This window comes from Oryctolagus cuniculus, chromosome 7 (assembly GCF_051225735.1).
Source record: "Oryctolagus cuniculus isolate XC-2025 breed Fujian yellow rabbit chromosome 7, ASM5122573v1, whole genome shotgun sequence".
Taxonomy (NCBI): Eukaryota; Metazoa; Chordata; class Mammalia; order Lagomorpha; family Leporidae; genus Oryctolagus; species Oryctolagus cuniculus.
In genome coordinates this window covers 77,961,650-77,988,571 of record NC_142873.1, presented here as the reverse complement: position 1 = coordinate 77,988,571, position 26,922 = coordinate 77,961,650, and the positions used below count along the sequence as shown (strand labels likewise).

The following is a 26,922-nucleotide window of genomic DNA, read 5'->3' as shown; positions in this document are numbered from 1 at the left end:
GCACACGCACGTGGGGGTCTGCTTTCCCCGCTTACCACTCCTGGGCCCAGACCCTGCTCCTTTCCATGTCAATCCCAATTCGGGTAACTGGGTAGATTTCTTTTGACAATACCCGGCCCTGCTTTGTCCCCGAACGCAGCTAACTGACTGTTTCCAGGCCTGAGTCGATCTCCTCTCGCCCGGCCCTCCAGCCGGCCCTTCCCGGGTCTGGCACTGCAGCTGCAGAGCAAGCGCGTGACTGGGACCCCCGCTACAGCGAGGCGCACGCTCGCCCTGCCCCAGCCCTAGCCCCAGCCAGGGAACGGGGTCCCGGGTCCCAGCGCGTGTGTTGGGACAGCAGCGAGCGGAAGCGGCTGGCTGCGAGGACGGGCGGTTCCCGCCCACGAGGGTGGGGGAAGGGAGGTAGCCACACCCGGAAGTCGGTCTGGGAGGTGGGGGAAGCTGGGGGGAAGCGGCTTCCGGTGGCGCAAAGGGTGTCGGGAGCGGCTTCCAGCAAACCTTCTTCCCTGGGCTCAGAAGGGACCACCGTTGCCGCCGCCTCGGCTTCTACGATCTGCGTTCGAGCTAAACGGCCACGCCGGCCGCCCCTGCGGCACCCCCGGTGCCTGGCTCTGTCCGTATTCGTTCCCAGGCGTCCGCCGCGGTTCCAGTAGCGGTCGCGGCCGACATGTTGTGAGGCGGCGGCGCGGGTGTCTGAAGGATGGTTCGGCAGAGGCGGCGGCAACGGCTGCTGGCGGCGGCGGCAGCGGGGGCTCGGGCTCTGTAGAGCCGAGCCCGGTGGGTGTCCGCCCGGTCCTGCGGCGAGGCCAGTGCCCCTGGATCTTGCCTCTGCTCCAGCGCCGTTGGGGACTTGGTTAGGCGACAGCGCCCGCCCCTCTGAGAGGATACCGAAGGTGGTTCTCCAGCCAATTTCCAGACCATCGTGCTTTCTCCTCCCTAGCTTGAGCAGTGCTGTCCCCAGAACCCCCCTCTTCCTCCGACTTTCTCCCCAAACTCGCCCTAAATCACACACCAGAGGGCTCCCCGCCCTCTCGAGGGCGCGCTCCTCCCCCTTCCTCATTTTTCTACACCCTCTTCAGAGCGCCCCCCGGCATCAGGGCGGCCTTTTGACAAATTTCCGTGGAGTAGGGGACCAGGGCCGGGGAGTTTTTTTGAAAAGTCGGGGCGCGCGGGAGACAAGAAGGTACGATGGCTTCCTCGTCTGGCAACGATGATGATCTCACGATCCCTCGAGCTGCTATCAATAAGATGATCAAAGAGACTCTGCCCAATGTCCGGGTGGCCAACGATGCCCGAGAGCTGGTGGTGAACTGCTGCACTGAATTCATTCACCTTATATCTTCTGAAGCCAACGAGATTTGCAACAAATCGGAAAAGAAGACCATCTCGCCGGAGCACGTCATCCAAGGTGAGTCGCTTGAATGGGATTTGGTTTCCGTGAGGGTCCGGCGCGGGGGAAGGGGGCGCTGTTTACGGTTCGTGGGACCGGTTCGTGCCCACGCCTTCGGATCTCTTCCCCGGTGAGTGCTGTTAATGAAAAAGCCACGGGCGCCTGGGAGCAGCTGGTGCCTTAAGAACATACCTGTGTAGCTAGCATTCTTGCCATACCTTCAGCCGGCGAGTACTTGTCGGGAGAACATTTAGGTCAGCGAACATCCCTACGAGGGAAAGTGTTGGTGGGGGTCTCCATCTGCAGCCGGGGAAGCCAGAGCAACCACGATTGGCAGCCCCAAGTGGGAGTTGGAGAAGAAAGACGAGTGGGAAAGGAGCCCAGTTCTTCTCCCTTGGAAAGTTAAAGTTCAGACAGAAACTTCAGGCATGAGCGGAGTCCCAGCACAACAATGTGGACGAGAAGATGCACTTTCTGATTACATGAATAGCAGAATTCTTTACGTGAATGTTTTTAAAAGAAAAGTTAATTGGTGTTGAACAAAGGGAGTGTATTTTCTCCTTTAAAAATGGTTTGCTTGTGGTAGGTTCATCAAGTTAGTAATGCACGCCTGTTCAGTTTTCTTTAAAAAAAAAAAAGGGCGAGTGTTCTTTCTTTTTTTGTTTGTTTTTGCTTTTATGTTGCTTGCTTTATTTTTTGGGGATAGATTTTAAAAACCTGGATTGAAAGATTATATAAGAGATTTTTTTTAAATGGAACATTTCCCCGTCCTTCCCTGCTTCCATTCCCATTTGGATGTAGCACTTAAGTTTTTATTGAATAGCACTTCTGAAAGTTTCAATAGTTCCTTTTCTCCAAACTTGGAAAGGATTTAGTCCGGTATTATGGAATTGGGAGACTGGATTTTGATGGTTTTAGCGAGGGGTGGTGTACTTACAAGTCACAGTGTTTTGGAAGGCACTTTCTATGACTTGTACATGTACTCTTAATGAAAAAGTTTGAGGTGAAAACTTGTTTTTTATAATACCTAATTAAAATCTAATGATTGATTTTGAAATCAGAAAAAAATCATGGTTAATTTTAATCATTTTGACAGACAGGCAGTTGTCTACAATTTCAATTTTAGAATTTAACTTTTTAAAAGGTGACTTTAATGAAGTACAGAACATTTCTGCTTTTATTGATCATATCCAATCTTTTATTGTCAATATTGATGAAAGGATTAAATGATTCATTGTTGATTCTTTGTGATATCCTGAAGGTAGTTCTAAAACTTTTTTTTTTCCTTCATTTTATTTGAAAGACAGAAAGACAGAGATCTTTCATCGATCTGCTGGTGGTTCACTCCCCAAATGCTCCCAGCAGACCAAGGCTGTGTCAGACCAAAGCCAACTCCATCTGGGCCTCCCACATGAGTGACAGAGCTGCGCTGTGGCACAACGGGTTAAGCCACCATCTGCAGTGCTGGCATCTCGTATGGGCTACGGTTGGAGTGTTGGCTGCTCCACCTCTGTTCCACCTCCCTGCCAATGGCCTCAGAAAAGCAGTGGAAGATGGCCCAAGTGCTTGGGCCCATGTACCCACGTGGGTGGACCCAGATGAAGCTCCTGGCTCCAGGCTTTGGCCTGGCCCAGCCCTGGCCATTGTGGCCATCTGGGGAGTGAATCTTCTTTTTTTCTTTTTCTAACCTTCAAATAAATAAATATATCTTTAAAAAAATACTGGAGCCATTACCTGATGCCTCCCAGGTGCATTAGTAGGAAGCTGGATCCAAAGCAGAGAAGTCAGGACTTGAACCAAGTACTCCTTTAGGTGATGTGGGTGTCGGAAGCGGGGACCCAACTGTTTTGCCAAATGCCTGCCCTTTCAGTACATAATGAGGAAAAAAATCCCTAGGAAAAAAATCATGTTCGATTTTTAAAGCTAATATTTTTTTTTCTACCTGGTTGGTGTGCTGAATACTACAGCAAGTAGAATGAAAGCCAAGGTGTCTATTTTTCCTCTTGTGTTTTTATTTTTACAGTTGTATGCGTGATTGCTGTCGTCAGTCTTTCACAAGAGTATTCAACACAGATAGCTATAATTTTCCTTTGCAACTCATAAAAAAGGAAAAGGATCTCTTGTAAATATTGCCTTTCTAATGAAAGTTGCAAAAGATTTCAACAGGATCTGGCTAAACATTTGTTTACACTACAGAAGTAGGGGTCATTCCAAAAATCTAATAACACATTACAGTCTGTCTTGGGAGAAAGTTTGTTGTTTTCTAGGATATATTTAGATTTCTGATTGACATGATGGAGTAAAAGTGCAGCTGTAGTGTGCTAAATAGTTCAACTTTGGAATATGTTAAATTCAATTTAATGTATGAGACAGAAAGTTACAGTGAAAGCATTTTCCTTGTGTAATAAGGATGATTTATTAATTTAAAAATTATTAGCTTTTATAGTTTTATACATTTATCTTTTTATTCCTTGTGGTATTACTATTGTTAAGTGGTAAGAATCTGAAATTTTGTCCCAATTGGTGGATAAATTTTGTATGATTATAAGCTCATTGCTTAATAATTTTAAAGTAGTTTTGTTTTGAGAGGTTAAAATTTTTGTTAAAGAAAGGCTCACGGTGTATATGTTTTGCATGTTTAAAGTATGGACTAACTCTGGAAAGCTAGGGAAATTATGGAACATACGGCTTTTTTATACTTCTGTTAGCATTGGTGATGTAGGAATATAAGATATATCCAAGTGGAATAAGAATTTAAAAAAAAGAATATACATTTAAAAGTGGAATAATTCTCACATGTTGTAGGTTGTTCTAGTAATAATTTAATGACTTAGACTTTGTGATCTGAGGCAGTTGTGTAAAATACAAGTTAATATTTACCAACAGTACATCTTTGAAATACTATGACTTAGTTGTAAAAAACTTTTTTTCTGTTTTGCTTATTTTGAGTTTAAGAAAGTAGATTTGGTGTTGGAGATTACAGTTACATGAGTAGAGGGGATTCTGAGCCATAAGTGGTGTTCATTTCATTCATTGTTTTTTTAATTTTTTGTGAACACGTATGTTCTGTTGTAGAAGGAATTAATAATGAGAATGAAAAACTGTTTTAAGTTCTACTCCAGAAATTCCGTGGCTTTAGGCAAATATCTTAATTAAATTTCCTTATTTATGTATGCAAATACAAAGTTGGTAGGAAAATGGATTTAAAGGGTTTATTTTGATACAAAAATTTGAAATCCATGCATATGGGGGGGGTCTTAAAAAGTTCATGAAAAGTGTATATTATGAAGAAAGGATGCATGGATTTCAAAATTTTTTGCATAAAATTCTATTCTCTCATAAAGTTTAAGTACCCTTTTATAAGTAGTAATTTATTTCAGGTATAGCTTGAAGTTATTGAGACTCGGGTTGAGAATCTTATGTGAAAAATGTTATAATAAATAATTTTTAAAGTGATACTGATTATAATCTTAAACTCCTGGTCTGTATGTTTAATCTTACATCATGATGCCATTTACAAAATCAAAGTATAAATAAGACTTTTTTTTAAGGATTTATTTATTTATTTGAAAGGCAGAGCTAGAGAGAGGCAGATAGAGAGAGAGAGAGAGAGAGAGAGAGAGAGAGATCTTCTATCCACTGGTTCACACTCCAAATGGCCACAGTGTCAGAGCTGAGCTGATCCGAAGCCAGGAGCTTATTCCTGGTCTCCCATGTGGGTACAGGACTTGAGCCATATATATATATATTTTTTTTTGGACAGGCAGAGTGGACAGTGAGAGAGAGAGACAGAGAGAAAGGTCTTCCTTTGCCGTTGGTTCACCCTCCAATGGCCGCCGCGGCCGGCGTGCTGCGGCCGGCGCACCGCGCTGATCCGATGGCAGGAACCAGGAGCCAGGTGCTTTTCCTGGTCTCCCATGGGGTGCAGGGCCCAAGCACCTGGGCCATCCTCCACTGCACTTCCCTGGCCACAGCAGAGGGCTGGCCTGGAAGAGGGGCAACCGGGACAGAATCCGGCGCCCCGACCGGGACTAGAACCCGGTGTGCCGGCGCTGCAAGGTGGAGGATTAGCCTAGTGAGCCACGGCGCCGGCCTTGAGCCATATTTTATTGCTTTCCCAGGCCATAGCAGAGAGCTGGATCAGAAGTGAAGCAGCCAGGACTTGAACCAGTGCTCATATGGGATGCCGGCATGGCAGCTGTGCCTTTACAACGCTGGCCCCAATAATACTATTTTTAAATGATACTATTTTCTTTTTCCTGCATTTTAATCTCTTGCTACACCCCCCCCCCCCCCATTTCTAAGAATAGTAATTGAAAGTAGTGAAAGTATGAAAAGGTGTCTGGGTAATTTTTTCTTTAGTCATTGAGCTACTCTAAGCTGTCTCGGTGAAGGACATTTATTTTATTCTAGTTCCTCTCACACTGATACTTCTGTAAAATACAACGAAAGTGGTCTCTAGAAGTGCAAAAATTTTAAGATAAAAACTTAGCTTTATATTATTAGATTCAGTAGACATGAAGTTACACTGTTGCGCTGCTGTGGAGGTTCCTGAATGCTTATTTTGAATTTCCTTAACTCATCACAGCCATTTTAAACAGTTTTAGTGTAATTCCATGGACCACACTTTGAGTAGATTTGCACTAAAACCTAAACCACAGTTTGTTTTGGCAAGTGAATGTGAAGTAGTTTTGAAGTCAGGATTTGAGCGATTCCAGAGAAGTTATTATGAAAATATTATGTTATATTTCCTAAATAGGCATTCATCCAGATAGTTTTTCCAAAGGCACACAGGCCATTTGGTCTGCACACATGATTTATCACATAATCAGGTACTTTTCAAGGTAGGATTTTATTTTATTTATGTATTTATTTATTTGACAGGCAGAGTGGACAGTGAGAGAGAGAGACAGAGAGAAAGGTCTTCCTTTTGCCGTTGGTTCACCCTCCAATGGCCGCCACTCTGCAGCCGGCGCACTGCGCTGATCCGAAGGCAGGAGCCAGGTGCTTCTCCTGGTCTCCCATGGGGTGCAGGGCCCAAGCACTTGGGCCATCCTCCACTGCCTTCCCAGGCCACAGCAGAGAGCTGGCCTGGAAGAGGGGCAACTGGGACAGAATCCGCGCCCTGGCCGGACTTAGAACCCGGTGTGCCGGCGCCGCTAGGTGGAGGATTAGCCTGTTGAGCCGCAGCACCAGGGAGATTTTATTTTATTTTCTTAAAATTGATATACCTTGTGTTTGTTTTCCTTTTGTACCCATCAGTTATTTACCAAATACTGTTAAGTAATGGCATTGTGCTAGATAGTGCTGAGGATGAAAAGATGAACGATACTGAGTTCCTACTCAGCATTAGTCTCAGTGTTGTCCCAGATTCCCTGAAGTAGAAATAGCCATGGTGGACATAGTACTTAGGAGTCTTCAGAAACCTGTGCTAGTCTGGTGAGCTAATACAGCACTTCAGCTTATTTCTTCTGAATGTATTTTAAGTGAAATGTATCACTCTTTCCTCTTCACAAAGAAAAAAACCCAGAAATTAGAGAATGCTGATTTATATATTCTACAAGATATTGTATTTCACATTTTTTAATGGAAAACCTGCTTAATGCATTTGAAGTATATGTGATTCACACAAATTCATGTTATAACAAATTTTCAGGAGTACAAAGGTTTTATCAAATAAGAAACCTGAAGATTATAGCTATTTGCAGGAAGTTTTTACCTTTATTTAAAAAGTTAGTGTGACTTGTTAATATGTCTTTGAAGTTGAAAAATATGCAAAATATTTTTTCTCCTGTAATATACACTATAGACCATTCTGGAAATAGTTCGTTTGTTTGTTTATTTATTTATTTATTTAGAGAGGCAGAGAAGAAGAGAAAGAGATCTTCCATTCGCTGGTTCACTCCCCAAATGGCCACAATGGCCAACCTGAGCTGGTCCGAAGCCAGGAGCCAGGAATTCATCTGGGTCTCTCTCATGGGTTCAGGGGCCCAAAGACTTGGACCATTTTCCACTGCTTCCCCACCCACATTAGCAGGGAGCTGGATTCGAAGTGGAGCAGCTAGGACTAGAACCACCACCTATATGGGATGCTGGCATTGCAGGTAGTGGCTTTATGCCACAGCACCGGCTCCTCTGGATGTAGCAGAGTGGACAGTGAGAGAGAGAGACAGAGAGAAAGGTCTTCCTTTGCCATTGGTTCACCCTCCAATAGCCGCCACGGCCGGCACACCGCGCTGATCCGATGGCAGGAGCCAGGTACTTATCCTGGTCTCCCATGGGGTGCAGGGCCCAAGCACTTGGGCCATCCTCCACTGCACTCCCTGGCCACAGCAGAGAGCTGGCCTGGAAGAGGGGCAACCGGGACAGAATCTGGCGCCCCGACTGGGACTAGAACCCGGTGTGCTGGCGCTGCAAGGCAGAGGATTAGCCCAGTGAGCCATGGTGCTGGCTGCTCCCCTTTCTTAAAAACCTTTGTTACCATCTGCCAGAAAAAGTACTACAGTAAACAGAGATTTATCATGTTTACAGTATGGATGGCCTCCTTTGAGATAGTATAGTGTTGGGTCCTCAATGACCTGTACAACTGTATTTGTTGGCCTTGCTTAGGAACCATTTCACAGTCCTTTAATATTTTCCTTTGTACAAAATGGGAATGATTACTAATGCATAGTAACAAATGATATATCAACCTGTTTAAAAAAGATAATTCATCCAGTTGTTTATCTATTTGCCTAAATATGTTTCAAATTGAGTTTAAGTCAGTGCAGTTTTTTTGAAATTAAATTTGTGGCTGTTCCTGTTAAACCATTTATTGAGAGTATAGTTATTTATATATAGCAGCTCTTCAAATAATATTAAATGTTAACTTTAGCCTTACTTTTAATTTTTTTTTTTTTTGACAGGCAGAGTTAGTGAGAGAGAGACAGAGAGAAAGGTCTTCCTTCTGTTGGTTCACCCCCCAAAATGGCCGCTACGGCCGGTGTTGCGCCAATCCGAAGCCAGGAGCCAGGTGCTTCCTCCTGGTCTCCTGTGCAGGTGCAAGGCCCAAGCACTTGGGCCATCCTCCACTGCCTTCCCAGGCCACAGCAGAGAGCTGGACTGGAAGAGGAGCAATCGGGACAGAACCGGTGCCCCAACTGGGACTAGAACCTGGGATACTGGAGCCTAGTGAGCCACGGCGCCAGCCGCAAATTCTTTGAAAGTATTCTGGGCCGGCGCCGTGGCTCAATAGGCTAATCCTCTGCCTGCGGCGCCGGCACACCGGGTTCTAGTCCCGGTTGCCCCTCTTCCAGGCCAGCTCTCTGCTGTGGCCTGGGAGTGCAGTGGAGGATGGCCCAAGTACTTGGGCCCTGCACCCCATGGGAGACCAGGAGAAGCACCTGGCTCCTGCCATCGGATCAGCGCGATGCGCCAGCCGCAGTGCGCCGGCTGTGGTGGCCATTGGAGGGTGAACCAACGGCAAAGGGAGACTTTCCTGTCTCTCTGTCTCTCTCTCACTGTCCACTCTGCCTGTCAAAAAAAAAAAAAAGTATTCTGAGCCTTAAATGTTTTCAGAGACGAGGTTTTTGTTTCTTACCCATGCTGTCCATGGTTGAAGGAAGATTTCTTAATGCCTAGCAATTCATGCCATTTTAAATTATTGTTTCTCCATTGTATTGATTGTTATCTTGTGAACTTGATATTTTATAAATATACTTGTTTAACTTGAATTTAAATGTGATAATATGTAGCTGTATATTTATTTCAGTCTTATAACAGTTATTAGATGCTCTTTTAGATTTAAGAGAAAAAATAAAGTTGAGTAATACATAGTTCAAGTTGTTTAAGTGATTCTTATGTGTTAACCATTGTGTTAAATGTTTCATATTAATTGTTGACAATCCTAAAGCTAATAACAATATAATAGTATTTGTTTTGTTTCTTCTGTGGGCTAGGATCTATGATTAATTTTTTTAAAGATTTATTTTGTTTATTTTAAATAGTTAACAGAGGTAGAGCCAGAGAGAGAAAGAGAGGTCTTCCATCCAGTGGTTTACTCCCTAGGTGACCACACCAGCCAGAGCTGAGCTGATCTGAAACTAGGAGCCAGGAACTTCTTCCGAGTCTCCCCCATGGATGCATGGGCCCAAGGACTTGGGCCATCTTGTACTGCTTTCCCAAGCCATACCAGAGAGCTGCATCGGAAGTGGAGCAGCCAGGAATTGAACCAGCACCCATATGGCATGCCAGCACTGCAGGTTGGGGCTTTAACCCACTACACCACAGCGCTGGCCCCTCTCTATTAATTTATTCTCACGCTAATCTGATCCAATGAGATTTTTTTGTTTTAAGATATATTTATTTATTTTGAAAGTCAGAGTTGGAGGGAGAGACAGAGAGATCTTCCATCCACTGGTTCATTCCCCAGATGGCCACAAGAGCCAGGGCTCTGGCCAGGCGAAAGCCAAATGCTCAGGTCTCCAGACCCACATTGGTATAGGGGCCCGAACACTTGGGCCATCTGCTGCTGCTTTTCCTAGGTGCATTAGTAGGTTGATCTGAAGTCAAACGGCCTAGATATGAACTGGCACCAATTTGGGATGCTGGCACTGCAGGCAGTGGCTTTACCTGCTATGCCTCAATGACAGTCTCTGCTATTCTTTTTAGAGGTAGGAAAACTGAGGTACAGAGCTGAAGGAACTTATCTAGCGTCAAAACAACTAGTATGAGACAGAGTTGAGTCAGTCCCTGGCAATTCGGCTGCAGGGCCTGTGTATTTTAACCATTCTTCTGATTGTAGGATTGTGAAATAGGTGCTGTTCTCATTTTATGTATGGAAAAACTGAAGCTTAGAGATATTAAGCAACATAAACAAGGTTATACAACTACTGTGTCAACCAAATTTCTGTTCTGAGTCTATCTGATTTCAAAAGGCGAAGATTACATCTATTTGGAGGAATCAGGCAAACTTATTTTGAAGATGAGATTTATTTGTGCTTTGAATGCATTACCATCAGTTCGAATGTGAGAATCTGGTTCCTGTTGGGAAACCTTGAGTGGTTAGATTTAGCAGAAGTATGCAGGGATTTAATGGCAGAAATAAAACTGGAAAGGGTAGATGGGGCTAGTTCCTGAAGGACCTTATGTAGATCTAATGAGATCAAACTTTAGAGTATGGTGGGAAATCATGAGCCATCTACTTGTTTTCTTTTAGTGTTGTTTTCAGCTAATATTACTGAAGTACTCTATTGTATTTTTTTTTTTTTTTTTTTTTTGACAGGCAGAGTTAGACAGAGAGAGACAGAGAGAAAGGTCTTCCTTCCGTTGGTTCACTCCCCAAATGGCTGCTACTGCCAATCCAAAGCCAGAAGCCAGGTGCTTCCTCCTGGTCTCCCATGCGGGTGCAGGGCCCAAGCACTTGGGCCATCCTCCACTGCCTTCCCGGGCCACAGCAGAGAGCTGGCCTGGAAGAGGAGCAACTGGGACAGAATCCGGCACCCCGACCGGGACTAGAACCTGGGGTACCAGCGCCGCAGGCAGAGGATTAGCCTAGTGAGCCGCAGCTCCAGCCTACTATATTGTATTTTTAAAACAAGAAAAGAGTAAGCAAAAACTTTGCCTTCTAACGTTGACACTTTAAAAAAAAAAGTCCATTATTTCAAGTGAAAACATGTAAGCTGTCTAGTCTTCACTTTTTTTTTTTTAAACAGGCAGAGTGGACAGTGAGAGAGAGACAGAAAGGTCTTCCTTTGCCGTTGGTTCACCCTCCAATGGCCACTGCGGCTGGCGCACTGTGGCTGGCGCACCGCGGCTGGCGCACCGCGCTGATCCAGTAGCAGGAGCCAGGTGCTTCTCCTGGTCTCCCATGCGGGTGCAGGACCCAAGCACTTGGGCCATCCTCCACCGCACTCCCGGGCCACAGCAGAGAGCTGGCCTGGAAGAGGGGCAACCAGAACAGAATCCGGCGTCCCGACCGGGACTAGAACCCGGTGTGCCGGCGCCACAAGGCGGAGGATTAGCCTAGTGAGCCGTGGCGCCAGCTTCCTTCACTTATTTTTCTGTTACACTTCAAACTCTTCAAAGTCAAGGATTATGTAGTGGTCAGTTTGATGTACATATGAGAATAATACATTTCTGAGATTTTTTTTTTTTTTGCCAGGGTGGGGGTGGTGTGTTTTTGGGGAAGTAGGTTAACCTAATTAAAATGAAAATAATAGTTCCCTGCTTTTTTGGCATCAGATTATTTCTAAAGAAGGTTGGGGAAAACAGTTTAACATTTGAAATAAAGTTGCAAATTATTCAAAATGGATTAAAAAAAAAAACACAGCTTACATGGGAATGTGATTTTGTAAAGGAACATTTGGTGTTCTCCCTCAAGAGCAAATTCCTGAAGTTAGAATTGAGAGCATCTTTGCTGAAGGCATTGTAGTTCATCATAATTTTTCAAAGAACTGATGAGCTAAATTGATACACTGTGTTTTTCACCACCTGTATTTCATTATTGGCTCAGAATACAAAATACGATTTAGTCAACAAATAGATCACTATTAAATACTGTGAACCAGAAGGAAATCTTGTGTCCTGTTTGCTTAAAAAGATATTTATAGAGTGCATTATTTTTCTCAGAAAATTTTCTTTCTAAATGTAAAACAAAAAAAGGAAAGGGAAAGAATTTTTTATTTATGCCTCTATCCTCGTAGTCAATCTTTCAACCCAGTTTTTCAGCCACGTCGTTTGAAAATGTTTTTATAGTGCTTCCTGTTACATTTTATTTTCAAGGGAAACCTGTTGGCTAACTAAATGCTGAATTTCATGAGTTATTTCCACCAGTATTTCTTAAAGTTGGCAGTTTTAGTGTCTTTGCTAAAAATAGCTTTCTGTTATATTGGACAAAAGAAAAATTTATCTGTTCTTTCATCCTATTCTATTGAGACTTAATAGAGCATGTGTTACCAGCACACTCTCTCTAAGCCAAATGGCACAAAATATGTTACTAACATATTCCAAATATTTTCCTTTTTTGTATTCTTTGAGAAAGTGACTGATTTAATGATGTTTGACTTACTATGAGTATTATAGGAAAATATTTTTCTTACTAAAACCACATGCTTTTACATTGGACCTTTTATTTTCACAGGAAATGCTTTGATCTTTTAGAAATTAGGAAGAAAAAATTGGAAGTCTATGCCTTGAAATGTTCCTTATATTTTAACTGCTTTATAACCTAATATTAAGAAAGTTGATAAAATAGTTTGTGTTAGTTACCCAGACAATTGTGTACGACAATAAAATAGATATAATTACTACAAAACAACGAAAACATTCCTTTCCCTCAAAGAAAAACCCATAAAAACTTGATGTTATTTGGTGGAGAAAGAGCTATGTTTTATCATCCTTTCATATTTTCATTTCTCTAGCACTAGAAAGTTTGGGCTTTGGTTCTTACATCAGTGAAGTAAAAGAAGTCTTACAAGAATGCAAGACTGTAGCATTAAAAAGAAGAAAGGCCAGTTCTCGTTTGGAAAACCTTGGCATTCCTGAAGAGGAGTTATTGAGGCAACAACAAGAATTATTTGCAAAAGTAAGTAATGCATTTTAATATATGTGCTGCCGAAACAAGCACAGTAATGCGTTTTAAATTGTTTTCATCTGAATTCCGCCCTGTTTGCTAGCAGAAATAATACATGTTTCTGAAATCATTTCCTAAATTAACATACGTTCCCAGAGGATTCTGTTTCTCTGGCTAATTTTTTGATTATAGAATCTGATATGTAGAACTGGCTGGTTTGACTATGGTTTGTGTAAAAATGAATTATTTACAACAACCTGTTTTGTAAAGTGGAAACTTCACCAAATAAATATTGAGATTTTATTATGCTAGTTTTTTTCCTCATAGAATTTAAATGCATGTGAAGAGTACCTATATGTTCTTTAGATTTAAAATGATGAATGATGAGAAGATACTATATTACATTTTATGATCAAGGAAAATCTGATTAACATCTACTTGGTAATTAAGTCTTCAATGGGGCCAGTGCTGTGGTGTAGCAGGTTCTGCCGAGCAAGCATCCCATATGGGTACAGGTTCGAATTCCAGCCATTCCACTTCCAATCCAGCTCCCTGCTATTGTGCCTGGGAAAGCAGTGGAGGATGGCCCAAGTCATTGGGCCCCTGCACCCACGTGGGAGACCTGGAAGAAACTCCTGGCTCCTGGCTTCGGACTGGCCCAGCTCTAGCCATCGTGGGCATTTGGGGAGTGAACCAGCCAATGGGAAATCTCTCACTCTCTTTGCCTCTCCCTCTCTCTCTAACTCTGCCTTTCAAATAAAATAAAATAAATCTTTAAAAAATATTAGGTCTTCAATAAACCTTGAAAATGCTCTAATCCTTTTTTTTTTTTCAAAGATTTATTTATTTATTTGAAAGGCAGAATGACAGGGAGAAGCAAAGAAGAGAGATCTTCCATCTGCTGGTTCACTCCCCAAATGCCTGCAACAGCTAGGGCTGTACCAGGCTAAAGCCAGGAGCCTGGACCTCTATCTAGGTTTCCCACAGCTAGGAAGAATCCAAGTACTTGTGGCATTACCTGCTTCCTCCCAAACACATGAGTAGGAAGCTGGTTCTGAAACAAAGTAACCTGGACTTGAACCAGCACTCCAATACGATATTAGTGTGCCAGGTGGTGGGGCTTAAACTACTATGCCACACAACCCATGTACTCCAGTAAGGGTTGTGGGGATCCTGACCTATCTTAACTACCAGCAGAGATATGTGCCCCTAATGTTAAAAAATTTTAAAGATCTAGTATAACAGAGAGAGAGAGAAACTTTTCATCTTTCTTCCTTGTTAGAGTTCTAATGCCTGGTCTGAAAACATTAGCACCAAGTACTAATATTCTTTTATTTAACAAGCAAAAGGGGTTGGCACTGTAGCAAAGTGGGTTAAGATGCTGCCTGCAGTGCCCCTATCCTGTATGGGCACCAGTTCAAGACCTGGCTGCTCCTCTTGCGATCAGCTCCCTGCTAATGAACCTGGGAAAGCAGCAGAAGATGGCTCAAGTGCTTGGCCCCTGCACGCATGTGAGAGACACGGAAGAAGCTCCTGGTTTCTGATCAGCCCAGCTCTGGCCATTGCGGCCATTTGAGGAGTGAACCAGAAAATGGAAGACTCCTCTCCCTTTCTGTAACTCGCCTTTTAAGTGAATTAATCTTTTTTTTTTTATTTATTTTTATTTTTTGACAGGCAGAGTGAGCGGACAGTGAGAGAGAGAGAGAGAGACAGAGAGAAAGGTCTTCCTTTGCCGTTGGTTCACCCTCCAGTGGCCACCGCGGCCGGCGCATTGCGGCCGGTGCACTGCGCTGATCCGATGGCAGGACCCAGGTGCTTCTCCTGGTCTCCCATGGGGTGCAGGGCCCAAGCACTTGGGCCATCCTCCACTGCACTCCCGGGCCACAGCAGAGAGCTGGCCTGGAAGAGGGGCAACCGGGACAGAATCCGGCGTCCCGACCAGGACTAGAACCTGGTGTGCTGGCGCCGCAAGGCGGAGGATTAGCCTGGTGAGCCGCGGCCGTGAATTAATCTTAAAAGCAAACAAACAAACAAACAAAAACAAGCAAACAAACAAAAGCAAGAGAGCAGATGACAAGACTTGTTTTGTTTTTGTTTTAACTAAGTCTTGCCCTTGTTTGAAATTGTAAGGCAATTTTGGATTGAATAGAAGTGAGATTTTCCAGCAGGTACTGTAGTAATCATTAGTAATAGGAAGTATCATTTTAGATAAACTCTTACAGATTAGCTCTATAGCTGATCTTTCTGATCTGTAACAGCCAGTTTGGTTTGCATCAAAGAGCATTTGAGTCTTAAGTGTTATGAGGCACTAGCTATCAGGTACCCTTTAAACTAATAAAAATAAAAGGTTTCTAATGCTTACTGCATTCCAACCATGTGTTAATCACATTGCCAAGTAATTTGCCTGTATTATTTAATTAAATCCTCATGACAATCTGATGGGTGCTAAAGAGGAAATGCTTTTGAGGTAGTGATGAACACATGGAAACCGTATTATAATCCATATGAATATTAAGTAGAAAGTAGTGATGATTTTTCACAAAACACTGATGGTTATTAATTATTGATTCTCTGCTATTGCAGATCATCTACAGGGTACCAAATTAAATAACTGATGAAAGAGAGTCTTCTGCTAGATGCTTTATGTACCTTTCAGAGATTTTAATGAAATAATATAAAATTTATTCTTTCCAATTATATATCAATAAACAGAGTTGAAGAAATTTGGCATGAAACGTTCATTCATTCAATTCTTCTACAGATATTTACTGAAGTCCTCACTGTTTACCAGGCATTGTGCTGCAACAAAAAAGACACAGCTTAGTCTGCTGAGAAAGATTAACTCACATAGAACAGATTGAGTTTAGAAAGGAAGTATTGGAGTCTATATTTAAACTCATTTCTTCTACTCCCTGTACTCTTTGTACAGTATCATGCTAATGACCTAGTCACCAATTTCTGCTTAAATTTTTTTTTTTTTTTTTGAAAGAGTTACAGAGAGGTAGAGACAGAGAGAGGTTTTCCATATGATGGTTCACTCCCCCAGGTTGCTGCAACAGCCGGAGCTGTGCTGATCCGAAGCCAGGAGCCAGGAGCCTCCCCTGGGTCTCCCACATGGGTGCAAGGACCCAAGCACTTGAGCCATCTTCCACTGCTTTCCCAGGCTATAGCAGAGAGCTGGACCAGAAGAGGAGCAGCCGGGACTAGAACCGGTGCCCATATGGGATGCCAGCACTTCAGGCCAGGGCTTTAACCCACAGCGCCTCAGCACCAGCCCCTTTTTGCTTAAATTTATTAAAGAACTTTTGAACAAAATATGCTTTATCCTCTCTGGGTAAAAGGTAAATGAAAGAAACAGTTACGTGCTTGCCGTATCTGACTTCGCCTCTCTATCTCTATCATCTATTTTTTCTTCCTTCTCCGTCTTATCTTTTCTTCCTTGACTTGTGGGTAAAGGGCCCTAGTATTTCTTTGCTCTTGTGAGGAAGACCTGGAGAAAGGTAAAATTACAGCAGTTACTTAAACTTCTTCCACTAGAGCACCAAGTACTTATGTTCTAAATATGAAATAAATTGATAAGTAGGTGTATCCTTTTTTTTTTTTTTTTTAAGATTTATTTATTTGAAAGGCAGAGCCACAGATAGGCAGATACAGAGCGAACAAGAGAGGTCTTCCATCTGCTGGTTCACTCCCCAGATGGCCGCAACAGCTGGAACTGTGCTGATCGGATGCCAGGAGCCTCTTCTGGGTCTCCCACTCAGGTGCAGGAGCCCAAGCTCTTGGGCCATCTTCTGCTGGATCAGAAGTGGAGCAGCCAGGACTTGAGCAGGTACCCATATGGGATGCTGGCACTCTTAAGGCAGTGGCTTCACCCGCTGTGCCACAGCACCAGCCCCATAAGTGTATCTTTTGATCAGTTTCCTTTAGTTTTATTCTTACTTTTTTTAAGAATAATTTATTTTGGGGCCAGTGGCACAGTGGGTTAATATCCTGGCCTGAAACACTGGCATCCCCTAATGGGTGTCGGTTTGAGACCCGGCTGCTCCACTTCCCATCCAGCTCTCTGCTATGGACTGGGAAAGCAGTAGAAGATAGCCCAAGTCCTTGGGCCCCTGCACCCACATAGGAGACCCGGAGGAAGCTCCTGGCTCCTGGCTTCGGATTGGTGCAGCTCCAGCCATTCCGGTCACCTGAGGAGTGAACCATCGGATGGAAGACCTCTCTCTCTGCCTCTCCTTCTCTCTCTGCGTAACTCTGACTTTCAAATAAATGAATAAATCTTTTAAATAAATAAATCTTTTTATTTAAAAAAGATTTATTTATTTGAAAGGCAGAGTTAAAGAGAGGCAGAGAGAAAGAGGTCTTCCATCCATTGGTTCACTCCCCAAATAGCTGTAATGGCCGGAGCCAGGCCAGTCCGAAGCCAGGAGTCTGGAGCTTCTTCCAGGTGTCCCATGTGGGTGCAGGGGCCCAAAGACATGGGCCATCATCTGCTGCTTTCCCAGGCCATAGCAGAGAGCTGGATCTTAAGAAGAGCAACCAAGACACAAATCGATGCCCATATGGGATGCTGGCACTGCAGGCAGTAGCTTTACCCTCTATGCCACAGCACTGGCCCCAGTTTTTATTATAAGTGCAAACCAGTGACAGCCTCATTTGAAGCTAGCAGGAAATATTTGGAAGCGGGGAACCTTTAATACGTTGAGATTGGAGCTAACTGAAGTTTATAAATGAGTCATTTAGTATGTGGGAGTAAGAATCTTAAAAATATAATGAAAATCTCCAAAAGAAGCAAATTAGGAAGTATATGCCTATTTATCTTTCTTTCATAACTGCATTTTCAAAGAAAAATACTTGGATGATTTAGGTAGGAAGTTGGAAAGAAAAAAGAGTAAATGTCACTAAAATTTTCATTTGTAGAGATGGATACAAATAAAATATCAATCATCAGGCCGGTGCCACGGCTCACTATGCTAATCCTCCGCCTTGCGGCGCCGGCACACCGGGTTCTAGTCCCAGTCAGGGCGCCGGATTCTGTCCCGGTTGCCCCTCTTCCAGGGCAGCTTTCTGCTGTGGCCCAGGAGTGCAGTGGAGGATGGCCCAAGTGCTTGGGTCCTGCACCCCATGGGAGACCAGGAGAAGCACCTGGCTCCTGCCATCGGATCAGCGCGGTGCGCCGGCTGCAGCGCGCCAGCTGCTGCGGCCATTGGAGGGTGAACCAACGGCAAAGGAAGACCTTTCTCACTGTCCACTCTGCCTACCAAAAAAAAAAAAAACAAAAAAAACAAAAAAAAAAAACCAGCAATGATTTTTAAAGCTATAGAAATGTTTTTATGGTCAGAGGAAAAGTGTGAGAGCTGATATGGTACCTAAAAGTCAGTTAAATTTTAAATGTAATCTGTACCTGGTTTTTTAGACCATTGAATAAAAAACAGGTCAAATACAAGTATTATAGAAATTTAAATTATTTCCTGTGTCACAAAATTATACCTATCTGTAGTTATTTAGTTCGCAGAGTAGGAATTCTTTAATTGTTTTTATTTTTATTTGAAAGCAAGAGGGACAGAGACAGAGATCTCCCATTTACTGGTTCAGTCCCCAAATGCCATCAACCCCCAAGGCTGGGCCAGACTGAAACCAAGAGCCTGGAAAGCAGTCTGGGGCTCCTCTATGCGTGGTAGTTGCAACCCAGTTGCTTGAGCCATCACCATCCTCTACCAAGGTGTGTGTTAACAGGGAGCCGGAATCAGAAGCAGAGCTGAGACTAGAACCCAGGCACTGTGATAAGGGAGGATGCAAGCATCCCAAGCTGCTTTTAAAAAAATTTGTGCTAAATGCCTACCCCAGTAGGAATTCTTAGGTTGATTAAATTCCCAAAGTTGGTTTGCCCTGTGATTTTTTTTTTTTTTAAGATTTATTTTACTTATTTTTAAAAGGCAGATTGACAAAGAATGACAGTGTTTTTTCTCCCATTGGTTCACTTCTCAAACGGCTGTGATATTTGGGGCTGGGCTGGGCCAGGCCAGGCTGAGGCCAGGAGCCAGGAGCTCATCTGGGTCTCCATGTGGGTGCAGGGGCTCAAATACTTGGGCCATCTTCTGATACTTTCACAAGCTCATTAACAGGGATTCAGAGTGGAGTAGCTGAGACTGTAACGGCTCTTTGATATGATGCTAGTGTCAAAGGTGGTAGTTTAACCTGCTGTGTCACAATGCCAGACTTCCAGTGTTTTTTTCTAATAACTGCAATATTCTTCCTCTTTTCCTTTAATCGTATATGAGTCTTTGCCCTCCCCACCAGCCTCCCCATCTTTTGCTCTAATGATTCATGTTATTTTCTTTCTAAAATGTATGCCACTTACTCCTTACAGTCTGACTTCTGTCCTACCAGGGACATCTGATCACCTGATTTAGTGACTTTTTTCTCTAATTGTAATTGTCACTCTTTTTTTTTTTTTTTTTTGGACAGGCAGAGTGGATAGTGAGAGAGACCGAGAGAAAGGTCTTCCTTTTTGCCGTTGGTTCACCCTCCAATGGCCGCAGCAGCTGGCGCGCTGCGGCCAGCGCACCACACTGATCCGAAGGCAGGAGCCAGGTGCTTCTCCTGGTCTCCCATGCGGGTGCAGAGCCCAAGGACTTGGGCCATCCTCCACTGCACTCCCGGGCCACAGCAGAGAGTTGGCCTGGAAGAGGGGAAACCGGGACAGAATCCGGCGCCCCGACCGGACTTAGAACCCAGTGTGCCGGCACCGCTAGGTGGAGGATTAGCCTATTGAGCCACGGCGCCAGCCTAATTGTCACTCTTGAGTTTAATAACATTTGACATAGACCTCCTCCTATTTTAGTTTCTGATACTGTGGTTGCTTTGATAGCTTTTTGTAGAGTAATAACATTTATTTTTCTACTTCACTACCATCACCTATACCCATACTACTTACTAACTGACCCCTACCCTTCATGATGAACAAATTGTTAAGTCAAAATTGAATTAACATCTGAGTCTTACTGTATAATACAGATATATTATAAATAGTGCTACAAATTTACAAAGATGAAGCATGTATCATTCTTAAGAAACTTAGTATCTTATAGGAGAAGTATTAAATATATATATATAAATATACTAACAACTGTACTATTGGGCTGAATACTTTGATGAGGAGTATGCCAGTTACTAAGCAATTATAACCCAAAACACCCTTCTGTACTGTGCTTTGTGATCACCCTGGTAGATAGTCTCATCTTGTCCACAGTGGATATGTTCTGAGAACCCTCAATGGATGCCTCAACTCACGGATAGTACTCAATGCTGTGTAAGAGTATAAGCCCTGTGGTTCCATAACTGAGATAGCTACTAAGTGATTCATAGGTGGGTAGCAAGTACAGCATGAATACCCTGGACAAAGGGTATTAGGATTAGTACTAACAGAATTAGATGTTATCGCTCCCCCTCTTCACGGAGGAACGACACTAGACCCTGTGCTGTTCTTTTGTCTGCTCGGCCCTTCCCAGGTTTGCTGCTGGTTCTTCCCGGGTTGGCTGCCGATCCTTCCACCTCCGTGGAAGGGCGGCTCCCCCTGCCACTTTCCCCACTTCTGCAGGGGAGCGGCACACCGCCGGCCGGCTCTCTCAGGGGCTGCTCAGATGTACCTCAGGTGTTCCTTCAGATAGATGTTCCCCTTAGATGTTCCTGGTGCATGTTGTCTCTCTCCTCCTTTATAGTCCTCTTCCACCAATCCCAACTCTGCTACCCACACGCTGAGTACGCTGCTCTCCTCCAATCAGGAGCAGGATCAGCTCCTGCAGGTCATCACTCAAGTTGGCGAGAGGCAGCTGCGTAGAAGTTGTTTACTCCCTTCTCAGCGCCATATTGTGGGAGAGCAGATGCATAGAATAAGTCTTAATTCCAGTAACTTAGTCTAGTCCGAGTTGCTCCCCACAGATGTCTTGAGATTTCTTTGCCTCCCTCCATCTTTTTCTTCTTTTCACTCCATTTGAAAGAGAGACAGAGAGATCGTCCATCTGCTGGTTCTCTCCCCAAATGCCTGCAACAGCTAGGGCTAGTTCAAACTGAAGCCAGGAGCCCAGAACTCATTCTGGGTCTCCCAAGTGGGTGGCAAGGACTCAAGAACTTGGGTCATCGCCTGTTGCCTCCCAGAGTGTGCATTAGCTGGAAGCTGGATCAGAAGTGGAGGAGCTGGGATTTGAACCAGGTACTCTAAGATAGAATTCAGGTGTCTTGAATTCTATACCAAATGCCTGCTCCGGGCATGGGATTTCATCATGCTACTCAGAATAACATGCAATTTAAACTCACAGATTTTTTTTATTGCTGGAAGTTTCCACTTAATATTTTCAGACTGTGTTTGATCCTATGGTTGACTACAGGTGATTGAAACCCGAAAAGTGAAACCATGGAAGGGATGGAATGGCTGTTATACTCTGCAAACCACATTTGCTTTGCCAGCTGACTCTGTATTAGATTCTGTCCCTCTAGGGGTCTCAAGAAGGAAAATGCAAGGATGAAGGATGAAGGGGTTTGTTGGTTTTATTTCCTCCTGGTTTTCAGTTCCTTTGAGCAGTCCAACATTTCTGCATTCACTCTGGCTGCCTCAGTTTTTCCTGTAGCTGGAACTGAATCCAGTTTGTATTTTCTCTAATATTTAGAAGCCAGCTTGATCCCAACCCTTGTAGTCTTTCTCCAAACTCAGATATTATAGCTGGTTCATATGACCCTTTTTCAGAGGTCTGAGTTTCCATTTCATGGAATGGTTCCTCTAAACTTCTATATTTTTGAAACTCTAGTGTCTTTCCTTGTTCCTTCTGTTTTGGGATTGGTGGCTGCTCGCTATAGTTATTTCCTACATAATATCTTACTGTTTACTTCTTATGTTTTCAGTTGCCTGGTACCAACTTTGTACTGCTAACAGTCTTTTATTAAATTGTTTGTATTCTCTTAACTAGTATGACTTTGATCTCCTGATTACACCTTGACTGATTCTAGGAAGATAAAACAGTATTTCAATTTGACTTGAAGGAAGGGTTAAAATTTCAGGAGGTGAAGTCAGGAAATTTCAAATAGAGTGTGACTATGAGCAGAAGTAAAGGTAGTAAAGATGGAAAAGCATGGTATTGGGGCCAGTGCTGTGGCATAGTGGATAAAGCTGCCGCCTGCAGTGCCGGCATCCCATGTGGGTGCCAATTCGAGACCCAGCTGCTCCACTTCCAATCTGGCCCTCTGCTATGGCCTAGGAAAGCAGTAGAAGATGGCCCAAGTCCTTGGGTCGCTGTATTCGTGTCGGGGACCTGGAAAAAGCTCTGGCTCCTGGCTCCAAATCAGCTCAGCTCCAGCCATTGTGTCCATTTGAAGAGTGAACTAGCAGACCTCTCTCTCTCTCTCTTTCTCTCTCTCTCTCTCTCTCTCTCTCTCTCTCTGCCTTTGCCTCTACCTCTTTGTAACTCTGCCTTTCAAATAAATAAATTTTTAAAAAAGTATGGTGTATTTTTGGGAAACATTTTATGTTTTAAGTTTGTTTTTGAAGCACAGGTGTGGGGAATTGTGATCGAAACTTAGACAGGAATGACAGGGGTGCCAACACTTGGCTCAGCAAGTTAAAGCCACAGCCTGCAGCATCAGCATCCCATATAGGTGCCAGTTTAGGTCCTGGCTGTTCCACTTCTCATCGAGCTCCCTGCAAATGTGCCTGGATAAGCAGCAGAGGATGGCCCAAGTGCTTGGGCTTCTGCACCCATGTGGGAGACCTGGAAGAAACTCCTGGCTTCGACCTGGCTCAGCCCTGGTCATTGCAGCCATTTAGGAATGAACCAGTGGAAAGAACTCTCTCTCATTCTGCCTCTCAAATAAATAAATAAATAAGTCTTTAAAAAACCAAAAGGAATAACAGGGTAGCTATTGTGTTTTTGTATTAGTACTTTCCCCCTAAGGTTTAAAACCACTACAGTAGAGAACTTTAGGTTAAAAAATGTCTATATAAAAATTGTATTTTGAAGGGATAGAAAGTAAAATGAAGAGAGAAATATAGTAAAGGAGCAAAAAGGAGACCATTGTGATTTTTCTGTCAACTACTTCAACTTTTAAATTGAACAAAAGGTCATGAAAAGGAACCACTTAAAGAGAACCAAGTTTGGGAAACTACTTAGACCCATGCGTTTGGTAGAAAAGCAATCTTCAGGGGCTAGTGTTGTGACCTAGTAGTAAAGTTGCCGCCTGTGATGTCAGCATCGTATATGGGCACTGGTTCCTGTCCTGGCTGTTCTACTTCCAGTCCAGCTCCCTGCTGATGGCCTGGGGAAAGCATTGGAAGATAGCCCAAGTGTTTGGGCCCCTGCCACCCACATGGGGAGACCTGGATGAGGCTCCTGGCTTTGGTCTGGTCCAGCCCTGGCCATTGCAGCTGTTTGGGAGTAAGCCAGAAGATGGAGGATCTCTTTCTCTCTGACTCTCATTCTCTTTATGTAACTCTGACTTTCAAGTAAATAAATAAATCTTTTTTTCTAAGCAATCTTTTCTTATCGAGTTCATGTTTTCCATTTGTATGATAATTATATAGTAACATGAAATTATTGAATTTGAAAGTGACTTGTTATTGGCTTAATTTACATTTAACCAAAATGTGTATTGAAATTTTTTAAAAATTATTTGCTTTTGTGTTTTTGGTGTTCAGGCTAGACAGCAACAAGCAGAATTGGCCCAACAGGAATGGCTTCAAATGCAGCAGGCTGCCCAACAAGCCCAGCTTGCTGCTGCCTCAGCCAGTGCGTCCAATCAGGCAGGATCTTCTCAGGATGAAGAAGACGATGATGATATCTGAAATTCAGCAGCTGAGTTTCTATTTCCTCTATAAATGTTTTTCCATGCACAACAAAACAGTGAAAGAAATGCTTATCTGTAATTTTGTATGCATCTTGGTGGACTTACCATTGGTATCCTAGAGATGTCTGCTGTTAAATCTCATCTATTGTGTGCTATATATGTAAAAACTGTCTCTTTGAACTATTGAAAATTTAAGGTTCAGTATAATATCAATTTTGAATTTTTAATGGTGTTTATGAAATTTTAGATAGCAGTGAATCCTTTATTTGATCAATAAACAGTGTTACAGAAAACCTCGAGTTTATAATAATACAGTGAAATTTATACAGAAGCTCTTAATCTACATTTGTGTTTCCTTTGCCCTTTTAACTAAACTAAAAATTCGGAATTTTAAATTATTGGGAGGGGTACTGTGTGAGGCAGTAGACATTGGATCAGGTTGGTAAAAAAATAGTTCAGTTCTATAGTATCTGAATTTTTTGTCTTTTAAAATGAGTAAATATATATGCTCAGATAAATATACTTGTTGAGAAAAACTTCAAAATAAGACATTCAAAAATGAGGAAGAAGTATGTTTAATACTGGTTGTATAAATTTGGTGTGGGTTATGTTTTTGATTTTGTTTCATTTTGTGTAAAGATAAAAGCTATAGTTTTAATATGGCATAATTCATCTTGAGCTACACTATTACATTTCAAAGACTGCCCAGTTTTGAGGACTGTCATGATTCTTACTGTTTCACTCCAGTTCAATAATTGTTAATAGTATTACTTGCATATAGTCCTTCCATGTTTATATTATTCAAAATATATAGGTGGGACTTGTGAAACAATTGCTTGTGTTCTGAGGTTTAACTGAGGTTCGTTAATAGTCAAAGCTTTGCTAGGGGAAAGAAATGAAAGTTAAGGAGCATGCTTGTTATGAAAGAGGGTTTTGTTTTTTAATTTAACTTATAGTTTACTTATTGTTTGTTTTTAGCATTATATTTGCATTTTCTTGACTAGATGGCCTAGAGAGTCCAATGCTACCTTTTGAAATGGCATCATCGTCCCCTTCATCATAATTGAGTGATAGCTTTAAGATTGGTTTTGTTTAAGAAAGCGTGTCATAACTGATCAGCCCTATGTGAAACATAGTTTCAACCTGCTCGTAAAAAGGGAGAAGCTTTAATTTGATTCCAATAAAGTGTGGTAGTGATTATTATAGGAATCCAGTGTGTTGAAGAAATGGCATATTTGTATTTTGGAACCAGAAAGGAAAAGCCACTTAAGGTAGTATGAAGTAATTAAATTTCTGTCAATTGCCAAATCATTTAAATTTCTATATTACCAAGCCCAAAAATAGATTGTGGCTGCCAGGATTCCAATTTTAATTGGAAGGTATATAAGTAAAGTATTAAATTTCTTAATGATCATATTTTCATGGTTTTAGATAAAGGAAAATCTTGTACATTTACTAAGGACACTTTCCTGTATAACAAAAAGGTTAATTTTGCTGAATGTTTTAAGTTGAAGTTACTTCATGGATGTCATATGCATGAAGTGCATTTGGATGAGGTAGGAGGAATTGTTTTTTAAAAAGTTTAAGTACCAAAGGTAGTCTAGTCTAGAGAAATAATAAGTTAATAAGTGTTGGCTTTTCTAATTTGTACTGTAACATCCTTATACTTTCTATTTTAAGTATATCTTTCTCAAGTAAACTTAGATATTTTTCCATACCTTTTTTCTTTCTGATGCAGAATTCAGGTTAATTATATTTTACTGCATCTGATAATGTATTATATGTTTGAAGCCTAGTGACTTTTCGTTTTGACATTCTTGTGATTTCATATGCTGTATTCTTCAAGCAATAAAATTCTGGTGTGTTTTATAAATTGTTTTTATATTTAATGATCTATAGGGAGATTTCTATTCCCATTTTTGCTAGTGTCAAGAATGTTAGGCCCAAAAGATATCATTTGGTGTGTGGTACCTGCCTTTCTCTTGTATTTACTGCTATTTTAGAAAATGTGGTTTTACTTGTAATATAAAAATCCTGGGATCAAGGTATAAAAAAGCTAATTATGCATTGATTTACTTTTAGCTTATTTTTTTAACATTTAAAAGTCACTAGGGGCCAGCGCTGTGGCGTAGCGGGTAAAGCCACCACCTGCAATGCCAGCTTCCTATATGGGCGCTGGTTCGAGACCCGGCTGCTCCACTTCCAGTCCAGCTCTCTGCTATGGCCTGGGAAAGCAGTGGAAGATGGCCCAGAGTCCTTGGGCCCCTGCACCTGCATGGGAAGACCCGGAGGAAGCTCCTGGCTCCTGGCTCCTGGCTTCGGATCAGCGCAGCAACCAGCTGTTGCAGCCAATTGGGGAGTGAACCAGAAGATGGATAACTCTCTGTATAACTCAGACTTTAAATAAATAAATAAATCTTTAAAAACAAAGTTAACTATATGCCACTTGTTAAAATTTTTTAAATCTTTTGGAGAAAGAAGCAAAACCTTTAAAGTACTTGAGTAATAAAGATATTGTTTAGTAAATATTTTCCCCATCCCCTTGAATATATATCCATCTTTTTTAGCAGATTACCAGACTGGCAAGTTTGAGAAGAAACCAATTAAAAATTGCATATACTATACACATAGAAGATTGTAACTAAGAGTTTGCACAAATTAAACATATCTATACCACCAGCCTTCAGATTGACACACAGAGAATATGAGCACCCCAGTGTCCTCCTAAAAATATTTATTTGTTGAAGAGGCAGGAAGAAAGAACATGCTTCCATCCACCGGTTCATTCCCTACATGCCCACAAAGGCTGGGGCTGGGGCATGGCTGAAGCCAGGGAGCCAGGAACCCATTATATGAGCCATCACCACTGTCTCCCAGATTCTGCATTAGAAAGCTGGAGTTAGGAGCTGGAGCTGGCAATTGAACCTAGGTGCTCTGTTGCAGGATGCATGCATCTTAGGCTTATCCTCCTTTTCCCTTAATATTCCTCTCCAGAAGTAAATCTTCCCCTGCCCCCCCCCCCCTTTTTTTAAAGATTGATGTATTTGAAAGCCACAGTAACAGAAAGGGAGAGACAGGGAGAGGAAAAGATTTTCTGTCCACTGGTTCACTCCCCAAATGGCTGCAATAGATAGGTCTGGGCCAGGCC

General features: G+C 42.6%; 1 protein-coding gene across 1 annotated transcript; it reads left to right on the top strand.

Annotated features, from left to right (window-relative positions):
- Positions 1-445: 445 nt before the first annotated feature.
- Positions 446-25,647, top strand: DR1 (down-regulator of transcription 1). Its single transcript, XM_002715855.6, has 3 exons — positions 446-1,408; positions 12,790-12,953; positions 23,626-25,647. Exons 1-3 carry the CDS (start codon positions 1,189-1,191, stop codon positions 23,770-23,772), a joined length of 531 nt encoding a protein of 176 aa, XP_002715901.1. The 5' UTR covers positions 446-1,188; the 3' UTR covers positions 23,773-25,647.
- The last annotated feature ends 1,275 nt before the right edge of the window (positions 25,648-26,922 follow it).